Source organism: Lissotriton vulgaris, chromosome 4_1 (assembly GCF_964263255.1).
Source record: "Lissotriton vulgaris chromosome 4_1, aLisVul1.2, whole genome shotgun sequence".
NCBI classification, from domain to species: Eukaryota; Metazoa; Chordata; class Amphibia; order Caudata; family Salamandridae; genus Lissotriton; species Lissotriton vulgaris.
In genome coordinates this window covers 2,092,718,528-2,092,730,582 of record NC_141691.1, presented here as the reverse complement: position 1 = coordinate 2,092,730,582, position 12,055 = coordinate 2,092,718,528, and the positions used below count along the sequence as shown (strand labels likewise).

Genomic DNA, 12,055 nt, shown 5'->3' with positions numbered 1-12,055 from the left:
TCCCCTTTGGTATCGCTTTGTTCGCCCTAAGTTGGCATGGTATGCCCAGACGTGGGTCCCTTGCTCACTTTGCCACTGGATTCAAGCTAACCTGGCTGACGACGGCTGATTAGCCAGAAACCGGTCCCAGGATGCTTGTTTCCGGTCCAGGGAAGACATGTCTTGGCAGTTCGGGCTGGACTGTTCCCATGAGGCACAGGGTCAGACTGATTTGCATATGGCCAAGTCGGAACTGGGGTGGTGGAGTGAGCAAAAGAATGATGATGGATTAAACCCAGATCCGTTGACTAGGGGTGAGTGTTTGATTTGCTCAAACGTTCCGTCCATTATCCCCTTTGGTATTGCTTTGTTCGTCCTAAATTGGCAGGGTATGCCCAGAAGTGGGTCCCTTGCTCACTTTGCCACTGGATTCAAGCTAGCCTGGCTAATGACGGCTGATTAGCCAGAAACTTATCCCAGGATGCTTGTTTCCGGCCCCGGGAAGACATGGCTTGGCAGTTTGGGCTGGACTATTCCCATGAGGCACAGGGTCAGACTGATTTGCATATGGCCATGTCTGTACTGGGGTGGTGGCGTGAGCTAAAGAATGATGATCGATTACACCCAGATAAGTTGACTGGGAGTGAGTGTTTGATTTGCTCAAATGCTCCAACCCTTATCCCCTTTGGTATCCCCCAGAGTCAGGTGGGCAGTAACTGGAGGTGGGCAGTTCTCATTTTTTGGCCGCCATCCTTCCTGGATCAGCTTGCCTGCCGAATTATGCCAAAATTAAAGTGAGAGGCTCTTTAGAAAGCAAATCAAGCCCTGCCTTATCACTCTCTAACTCTGATATCCTGTACATTTACATTTCCCTCAAAACTAGGGCATGCCTCAAAGTAGCTGTGCACTCTAGATATCCCACTATCCACTCATTCAATTGTTCCATCATTCATTCATAGCACCCTTACATCAGCCTCAATGCCATCACCATCTTTCTCAAGTATTGCAATCCGTTTTCAATACATCCTCTACCATCACCCTCTTTCTCAACTGTTGCAGTCCTCTATTATCACCCTGATACTTATCTATCACAGTCCTCTTTCATCAGCTGCAGTATGATCACCCTCATCCTTATCTCTCACAGCCATCTTTCATCACCCCTTTTGCCATCACCTCCTCCTAATGTTTTACAGACATCCTATATCACTTTCCTTCTGCCCTCTTTTATCACTCTGATGTCTCACCCTTATCCACTTCTGAAAAAGCCCTTTCATCATATCATCTGCCATCTCCCTAATCCTTATCTGTCATAGTTGTCTTTCATCACATCCTCTGCCACCATGTCCAGTCGTATCTGCCACAACCCTCTTTCATCACACCTACTACCATTACACTCATCCCTATTTCTCACAGCCATCCTTCAGTAAATCCTTCTACCATAACCCACATATGTATCTATCACAGCCCTCTTTTGCCATCTCCTCTGCCATCAGCACATTCTTATGTCTCACAGCCCACTTTTATCACACCCAATAGTATCACCATCATTCTTATCTGACATAGTCCTCTTTTATCACCCCAATGCCTCACCCTCATCTTCTTCTCTCAAAATCCTCTTTCATCACACCCACTGACAACACCCTCATCAATATATGTTACTTCATTCTTTCATCACCCCCATTGCCTTGTCTGTCATAGCCCTCTTTTATCACCCCAATGGCTCACCCTCATCCTCGAACCCTTTTTCCTCATAACCTTGTTGATTTATGTCACACCTTGCTTCCATCATCCCTTTTGCCATCCCACTCATTCTTGTCTGTCAGAGCCCTCTACCAAAACATCCACTGCAATCACCCTCTGATTTACCAGTCACAGCCCTCCTTCATCACACCCACTGCCATCACCATCATCCTTGTATCTCATAGCCCTCTTGCATCATACCAATGCCATCACCATCGCCCTTATCATGCATAGCTCTTTCATCACACCCACTGCCATTACCCTAATCCTCATCTGCCACAGCCATCTTTCATCACACATGCTGCCAGCACACTCATCCTTATCTCTTACCCTGTCTTTCATCCTTTCCTTCTATCATCTCCCTCATACATATCTGTCACAGCCCTTTTCATCAACTCTACTGCCTTCACCTGCATCCTTATGTATCACACTGCCCCATCATCACACCCACTGTCATCATCCTCAGATTTATCTGTAACAGCCCCTTTTTTATCACACCCAATAACATCACTGTTATCCTTGTTTGTCATAGCCTTCTTTGATCACCCCTTCTGCATCCACCCTTCTACCTATCCCTCACAGCCATCTCTTATCATACCTGCTGCTATCATTCACATCCTTATATGTCATAGTGCTCTTTTATCATACCCACTGCTATCACAGTCAGTCTTGTCTCTCACACTCATCTTTCATCCCCACTTTGGCCATCAAACTCCTTCAAATCTGTCACAAACCTCTTTCATCACACTCACTGCCGTCACCCTCATTCTTGTTTCTCACAGCCATGTTTTGTGACACCCACTATCATCATTCTCAGCCATCTCTCGCACAGCCCTCTTTCACCCCATCATCCTTATTTGTCACACACCTCTTTCATAACACCCACTGCCATCACCCTCATACTTATCTGTTAACGCCCTCTTTCATCACCTCTTTCGCTATCACCCTTGGCTGTCACAGCCCTCTTTTATCACTCCCTTCTGCCAACACCCTCAGGCGTATTTGTAACAGCCCTCTATAATTTTGGATCTTCTACCAATGACCCAAATCCTTTTCTGTCAAAGTCTTCTTTCATCATCCTCACTGCCATCAACCCACTTCTTCCTATCACGGCCCTCTTTCATCACACCCATGCATCACCCTCATCCTTGTCTCTCACATCCCTCTTTCAGCACATTCAATGTCATCACCCTCAGCCTTATCTGTGACCGCCCTCTCTTATCACACCCCCAGTCATCACCCTCTCCCTTGACTGTCACAACCCTCTTTCTTCACACCAACTGTCATCACCATTAACCTTAAATATCACAGTCACCGCCATTACCTTCTACTACCATCGCTCTCACCTCCTATTTGTTCAACCCTCTTTCCTCACCTATGATAATTACTCTGCCTCTCTGCATTGCAATGACACTTTAACACTAAACTGTGTACTGATTAACACATAGGTGGTTATTAAGCGCAAATATGAACTGTACAATCCCTTAGATTTGTACACTCCAGACTAAGGGCCTGCTTACCAATGTGTTGGTGTATGAGTGGGATGCCATGCCACTGCCCGCTTCTCACTGCCAAACAGAGCCGCCGCCCACTAGATTACAAGTATTATCGTGTTCTGGCAGGCAGGCAGTGTGGTATTCCTGGGGCAGTGCAGTAAAACTGCTCAAATATGAGCCTTAAAGCTGCATCGCTGCGGGTCCGCCACCATGCGTTACAGAACGGCATGGACTGTGAAACCCATGCCATGCTGAAAGTGGGAGTTCATGAGCACAGAGGGAGCACAATATGCACCGCCCTTCCTGCATACACCAACATGCGTGGGGCATCCTTTCTTCTCTGACCACCAGCAGTTTCATGAAGTAAGAACTGCTAATGGTGAGGAAACTCATAATATGCATAGCGGAGTCGCAGCTCACAGACAGCAGATTGTGAATTCTTGACCGCACTCCACCGCTAGGGAATGTGGTTCCCTGGCAGTTGTGGCAGTCATATGGTGGTCTGTTTTACAAAGATGTAATAGGGTGGTTGGACCACCAGTGAGGTGGTGTCCAGACATCAAATGCTGCACCGCGGTGGGTTTGGCGATCCGTAATCAGACCCTTAGTGTTACTCACTGAAACCTGGGATGATGACACTTCAAATCCAGACCTAATGATGAAATTCCATCTGGCTATGCATTTTTTAAAGTGGACTGTGTTGGTAAACATGGTGGAGGCATGGCGGTTGTCTATTGGAAGTATTTTGGTATGTCTTTCGAGCGCGCAAGGATAAGACATTGCGATTCACTTAATTTCAAATGTAAATTGAATAATAATGCCACCTTTAATGGTCTTTTGATATACAGGCTGCCAGACCCCAAAGCACTCTTTTTGACCACTTAAAATTAGTTTATTTTATCTAGTGTACATTATCCTAGTTGCACCATTGTAGGTGACTATAATTTCCACCTGGAGGATCTTGACAACAGAGAAAATGCACAACTAATAGACAGCTTGAACTGTTTCAATCAAAAACAAATGGTGAACACAGCTATGCATGAGGCAGGTCATACCCTAGATGACATTTCTCAATTCATCCAGATTTGATGCTTGATGAGGTGATACCAATAACTTGGTCAGACATTAAGGCCATCAGTTTCAGTCTAAAAACCTCAATTCTGAATATCCCAACAGCTAGGACTACATCAATTAATATGCAGTTATGGAATAAAGTGGTCAACAAGGAACTCGGGAAAACTTTGGCCACTTCCCAACCCCACCAGATTAACTAACCCAATGCTAACATGATTCAATATTTTAAATGGATTAAGAGAACTGTATCTGAATTGGCCCCTCTGAAACCAATAAAAAGCTAAAAAGTCACAGAGCTAAACCGAAAGTTTCTTTGTTCTCTTCTAATGTTAGAGAACTAAAACAGAAATACTGTAGACACTAGAGAATCTGGAGAAATAGCTTCAATCCAACGGAAAAGACTAAATACAAAGTTTAAATACACAATTTGAAAAATTGATTATTAAAGAGAAAAACAAGTATTTTACTGATATGAACAATTTAGCAAAACACCTAATGAGTGAACTGTTCAAAAATGTTGAAAAGCTCTGCAGCCTCAACTCAATCTCCACTGGTTTACCAAGCCAGCTGTTCTGTGATCCCTTGGCTAGTTTCTTGAGGAACAAGATTGAAGCCGTTTTTGATGATTTTGACTTGAAAACTAACAGTAATTTCTATCCTACTAGTTAAGATACCTATATGCCCAATAGTCTGGAGCTCAGCGAGTTTTCGCTTCTCATAAAGAATAGAATAGTGGAACTCATTGCCCTCACTAAATCAGGCGCGTCGTCAGGTCCTTGTCCTCCAAAAGTTATGCAGGACATAGCTGAACAAGTCGCCCCCTTTTGACCTAACTAAATCTAATGAATAGTGTCATTTCCTCTGGTCAGCTTCTTAATGAATAGGAAAAGGCATCAGTACTCCCTCTGCTAGAAAAAACCCTCTCTTAATCCCAACAAGGAGAAAATTGATCACCCGATCTCGCTCCTACCCATGACCGCAGAAATTCTAGTATGGCTTCTTAAAATCACCCTTTCCGGCTTTTTTAAAAGGTATGAAATCCTAGTTGAAGCTAAACATAGTTTTAGATCTAACCGTAGTACAGAAAAGGCATTGGTGGCGGTCTGAGAAGAGATAAGAACGGTCATGGATAATGATGGCAAGGCAGGGATGATTCTCCTCAATCTGTCTCCGGCTTTCGATATGGTGAGTCATGGTGTCCTCATCGATCATTTACTCTATATTGGTATCCACGGATCTGGTTTATTTCTTCTGGCATTCTTTCTTTTGACTAGGGAACAGTAGGTTTGCCTTGGGGATTTAAGGTCAAAATCCTTTTCCCTACATTGTGGCATTTCCCAAGGCTCTTCACTGAGCCATGCACTTTTTAATATCCATGTTGCCCCTTTGGTGAAACTCATGAAAACCTTTGGCTTTTCCACAAATGCGTACGCAGATGATACACAAATTATCAGGCCCATTTTGAGTGCTGCGTTAACTAACCTTACAACAATTGCATGGTCAAGGTCACCAATTTGAAGAGACTCAATGGTCTGAAGTTAATTTCTGACAACAGTGAGGTGCTCCTCTTTGGAAAGGACACCTCGTTTTAGAACACCTCTTGGTGGCAACCATCCCTTAACACTCTTCTTAGTCTGGTTGTGAAAGTTAGGAATCTAAGGGGTGATAGTTGATATCAACCTTACCTTTTGAGATAAGGTGAGCAAACTCACATCATCCTGCTTTTTTGTTTTGAAAATGTTGAGAAATGTTCTCCCTCAGGGCCTTTCCTTGATTTCGCTGTTGCAGAAAGAAAACAGTAGTGAAGAGTGATATATTTGTAACTAAAGCTACAAGTGTACTAAACATTGTCCTCCAATGGGAGCAACAAGTTGGGTCATTACTTGTTTCCACAAAAAATGTTGTTGCCAGAAAAAAAGTTCTTGGTCCAAATTCAAAAACTTCTTTATCAGTGCTTGTTGAAGTTTTTTCTTATGATACTATAGGGTTGAAGGACACCAGACATCTTGAGCATGTGTTGTTGTTTGATATCACAAAAAGGGGTAATAAATTCAAAGTTGTTCCAAACAGAAGGCCCTGAAATATATATTGGCCAGGGGGCCACACATGCTTAAGATGTGAATGCCTTCCTGTTAGAGCACCTTTGTGAGGCTAGTGGCTGCACCCTGTTCTAAGCTGTGAGACGGGGGTACTGACAGACATGCACTTGCTGTATGGGGCTGGTATCTGCTCTCTCTGGTTATGACTGCATCTTGCCTGACAAAGGCTCTCTATGGAGCTGTTGCTTGTTTCCTCTCCCAGTAAGACTGTAGTCTACTGATCACAGACCCTGTAGGAACTGTAGTCTGTCCATAACAGACCCTCTAGGCACTGCAGCCTACCTATCATGTACCCTTTAAGGACTGGAGTCTGTGTATCACAGACCCTGTAAGGACTGTTGATTATCACAGACCTTGTAAGAACTGCATCTTGTCTATCACAGATCCTGTAAGGACTGCTAGCCATCTATCACAGACCCTGTAAGGACTATGGACTGCCTATCACAGACCCTCCAAGTACTGCTGGCTGCCTATCACAGACCCTGGAAAGACTGCAGACTGTCTATCACAGACCCTGTAAGGACTGTAACCTGCCTATCACGGACCCTATAAGGACTGCAGCATGCCTATCACAGACCATGTAAGGACTGCAGCCTGCCAATCACATACCATGTAAGAACTGCAGCCTGCCTATCACAGACCATGTAAGGACTGCAGCCTGCCTAGCACAGACCGTGTAAGGACTGCAGCCTGCCTATCACAGACCATGTAAGGACTGCAGCCTGCCTATCACAGACCATGTATAGACTGCAGCCTGCCTAGAACAGACGCTGTAAGGACTGCATCCTGCCTATCACAGACCCTGTAAGGACTGCATCCTGCCTATCACAGACCCTGTAAGGACTGGAGTCTGTGTATCACAGACCCTGTAAGGACTGGAGTCTGTGTATCACAGACCCTGTAAGGACTGTTGATTATCACAGACCCTGTAAGAACTGCATCTTGTCTATCACAGATCCTGTAAGGACTGCTAGCCGTCTATCACAGACCCTGTAAGGACTATGGACTGCCTTCACAGACCCTCCAAGTACTGCTGGCTGCCTATCACAGACCCTGGAAAGACTGCAGACTGTCTAACACAGACCCTATAAGGACTGTAACCTGCCTATCATGGACCCTATAAGGACTGCAGCATGCCTATCACAGACCATGTAAGGACTGCAGCCTGCCTATCACAGACCATGTAAGAACTGCAGCCTGCCTATCACAGACCATGTAAGGACTGCAGCCTGCCTAGCACAGACCCTGTAAGGACTGCAGCCTGCCTATCACAGACCATGTAAGGACTGCAGCCTGCCTAGCACAGACCCTGTAAGGACTGCATCCTGCCTATCACAGACCATGTAAGGACTGCAGCCTGCCTATCACAGACCATGTAAGGACTGCAGCCTGCCTATCACAGACCATGTATAGACTGCAGCCTGCCTAGAACAGACGCTGTAAGGACTGCATCCTGCCTATCACAGACCCTGTAAGGACTGCAGCCTGCCTATCACAGACCCTGTAAGGACTGTGGCATGCCTATCACAGAACCGGTTGGTTCTGCAGACACAAATGGCTGGAAAGAGAGGGAGTATTAGTCAGAGGGGAGGCAACTTGTGGCATGCTCAGGATATGCTGTTCTAGTATTTTAATATGGATCAGAATGTCCTGGAAACCACACTGTGGATATGTTTGGGTGGTACATGTGATCTGGAATCATGTTGCCTGTTACTTATGATCTGTACATGTGTGGCTGCAACCTAAATTCCATACTGTGTGCCCTGTTACACATGATCTGGAATCATGGGATCTGGTACTGACAATCTGTACATGTGTGACTGGAACTTCCAATCTATATATGTTTGGTTGATACTTAAAATCCATATGTGTGCTGCCTAGTAAACATGATCTGGACGCAAGTGGCCTGGTACTTGCAATCCATATTTGTGTGACTCAAAAACAAAATCTGTACATGTGTGGCTTGGTACACATGATCTGGAAACATGTGACCTGGTTCTTAAAATCTGTACATGTGTGGACTGCGACACATGATCTGGAAAAATGTGGCCAGGTACTTACAATCTATACATTTATGGCTGGTACGCATGATCTGGAATCACATATCTTGAACGATACAACCTTTATATGTGTGGCTAGAAAACATTTGGCCTGGTACTTACAATCTGTACATAAGGTATTGATACTTATATTTCCGATGTGTGGTTGATACTTGTAATCTCGATATCTGGGACTAAAGCATGTAATCAAGATAAGTGAGACAGGTACTTTCAATGTGAACATGTGTGGTTGGTACTTACAATCTGCATATATGTGGATGATCATGTAATGATTATTAGTGTCTGAACAACTTAACGTTACAGATCTACATTTGTCACCTGTGTACTTCGCACTCTGCAGGTGAAGCTCCAGGACTGTAAGAAAGAGGTGGAATCCATTCTGGAGTCTAAACCCAAGGAAGAGGAACAAATCACCACCATGAGGGTGAGTGGCAGCCATGAGTCCTGTGCATTTTAAAGCCTGTCATTGTATATGTGCAGGTCCCTGCATGTGCCAGTCTGGGTTAGGATGCAGAGAAGCCAATTGTTCACCCTCTAGCCTGGTAAATATACTGACTGCAGAGTCTCTGTCTTGGGGGACCTGGGACCCATATGTTTCCAGTGTACACCATGAGAAAAGTCAAAGCAAGAATGACTCTACCAGTCTCTAAGTACCAATCACAAACTGTCATGGTCTTTTTCAGAATATGTATATACAGATACTAGACATCTGTCTCTGAGTGTGTGCATATGTGTGTGTCTGTGTTTCTTCATTATGTCTGTTGGTGTGTTTGTATGGTTCCAGTCGTCTGTGGAACTGCATTTGTCTCTTTGTTTGTTTTCAATCCCCACTCTAAGTGTGCACTTCTGTGTGTGTGTGTGTGTGTGTTTGTTGCACCCATCGATTTGTCGGTTTGTGTATGCTCAGGTGTGGAAGGATTTGTATGTGCATGCATGCCTATGTGTGAGTGTGTTCATCTGTGAGTTTGTACATGCATGAACCTGTGTAAGAATGTCCCCTATGGATTTTTTGTGTGCCTTTTTACTGTTACTCTACAGTTAAAATTTGAATCCTGAAACTTTAAAAAGCTCAAACTTTGATCCCAAAATTCACATTCGGTGTTGAGGTGCATTTTGCATCAAAATGGTACAAGCGTTAGAATATGCTAGAACGAATGAAAGAACAGTAAATGAAATGAGTTCAATATTGTGGTATGTCGGTAGTAGGTGGAGTATTATTTTTGTTGAGATTTGTGCTTGTTGATCTTTTAAGGTGGAGTTTATGACCTGAAGGTTTGTGATGGAGCAGGTCAACTTAGTGTTCTCTGTAGGATGTGGAGTTTAGCCCCCTAGGAAAGAGATGCATGTCCCAGACCCCTCCTAATAAGGAAAAATAAAACGTGTTGATGGGTCTTGAAGACCTATTTGACAGCCAGGATACACTGTCAGTGATTATTTCCTGTTCTTAGTGGGTCTGGAAGAACTATTGGACAGCTCAGATCCACCAACAATGATTATTTCCAGTTGTTGTTGGGTCTTGAAGAAACATTTGACCAGCTGAGTTCCACCAACAATCAATATTTCCAATTCTTCATGGATTTAGAAGAACTTTTTGACCAGTTGAAATCCCCTGTCACTGATAATTTCCAGGTCTGGAAGACTTTTTGGATCTGCATTGGGCCTTGGGGGTGTTATGGGTGCTCTGACACTCCTTCCACCTGGACTCCAGGTTTCAGTCCCTCACACCCCCATGGGGTACCCTCTTCCTCTTTCAGCCAGGATCCCTCCAGGAGAGGATGGTCTTACTTCACAAGTGGAAGACCTGTGTCTGTCCCCTGTCCAGGAGCATGGGAGGAACATAATTGGCATGTTTGACCCTTGGCATCGCCTCACTCTTTACATCTTTGTGAACAAAAAAGAACATTCTAGATTGACTCCTGGGTGGACCGGGGAGTCTGTGAAGAGATTGTGAAGTTGAGGTGATGTCTTTTTACAGTTTGGTTTCAAACTCAGACTCACTGCAAATTTCTGGGTTGTTCTGGAGATATCTAATTATTTTATTAAGAAAGTATGTTTACATTTTGACATTAATCCAAATGAGACCTGCCTCCCGTTATCACTTAGATTTCATTAGTGCAAGTTGTACCTGTAATAAACTTATAACTCATGTGTGAAATGATCTATTAATACACCTACATAAAAATGCTGTTAAGAGCACAGTGACGACCTAAATATCACACCCCAGAAGCGTGAAGGGGTTATTAAACCTTATGCAGATGGTGAAGTCCTAGGGCAGGAGAAAGAGCTGGTCTGTAAACTGGAAGCACCATTGGCAATTGTGATCTTTAATCTCCACTGGGAAACAATCATCAGCTGGAGCAGGCTGGAGCTTGGCTGCGAACGGTGATGACATTCAAGTGTTCATCAGAGGTATCTTCGGAGGGTCCTCCAGTCATAGAAAGTGGAGTCATCTAAACACACATCTCATAGCTGACTATGTCTGCCATGAATGCCATTCAGTGTTTTTCCTACTCTGTACCCTTCATTCTGCAGTATTTTTCTCCATACTAGGCACTATCTCATCTGACACCACAGGGCAGGTGAGGGTCTGTCATTCATTGCAGAGGCTGTATGCATGATCATGGCTCTGTTCACCTGTCCTATCTGACTTTGGGCTTTTGCATCATCCTACATCTCACAGAATGGTTTCCGGGCAATTTAACTGTCACAGAAAATTAGTTGCCTATTCATCCCCAGTGAATCAATGGGACACACCATTAATTTGAAGCCACCAGAAAGAAGGGTTCAGATATTTTACAGTTCACACCTGGGTAGAGTACACTCTACACTTTATTCTAGTATATTATATGCCTACATATCAAACTACAGTTCACACCTAAACACAGTTCACACTAGTCTAGAACGCTAAGTAAACCAACTCATCCCACTTCACACCTGAGTAGAAGTCACATCACTCTTTACTCTTCAAACTACAGCCCATACATGTGTAGAACTCACACTACACTTTACTCTAAGATGCCATGTACAACAATTCATCCCACTTCACTTCACACTTGAGTAGAACTCACACAACTCTTTACTCATCATACTACAGCCCATGTATGTGGAGAACTCTCACTACACTTTATCCTATGATGCTATGTACACCAACACATCACACTGCAGCGCATACATGGGTAGAGCTCACACTGCAGTTTATACTGTAGTACTATTTACACCAACACATCACACTGCAGCTCATACATGTGTAGAGCTCATACTACAATTCATACTAGAGCACTATTTACACCAACTCATCACACTGCAGCTCATACATGTGTAGAGCTCATACTACAATTTATACTAGAGCACTATTTACACCAACTCATCACACTGCAGCTCATACATGTGTAGAGCTCATACTGCAATTTATACTAGAGCACTATTTACACCAACTCATCACACTGCAGCTCATACATGTGTAGAGCTCACACTGCAGTTTATACTAGAGTACTATTTACACCAACTCATCACACTGCAGCGCATACATGTGTAGAGCTCACACTGCAGTTTATACTAGAGTACTATTTACACCAAGTGAAGTAGTGTGGCTCACTGGTTAGAGGCG

General features: G+C 44.0%; 1 protein-coding gene across 1 annotated transcript in view; it reads left to right on the top strand.

Annotated features, from left to right (window-relative positions):
- Positions 1-12,055, top strand: part of LOC147725107 (uncharacterized) — a 352,179-nt gene that overhangs the window by 30,207 nt on the left and 309,917 nt on the right. Inside the window, exon 2 of the mRNA XM_086918171.1 lies at positions 8,789-8,872. Within this exon, the coding sequence (XP_086774297.1) occupies positions 8,789-8,872 (84 nt within the window). The remainder of the gene's footprint in view (positions 1-8,788; positions 8,873-12,055) is intronic.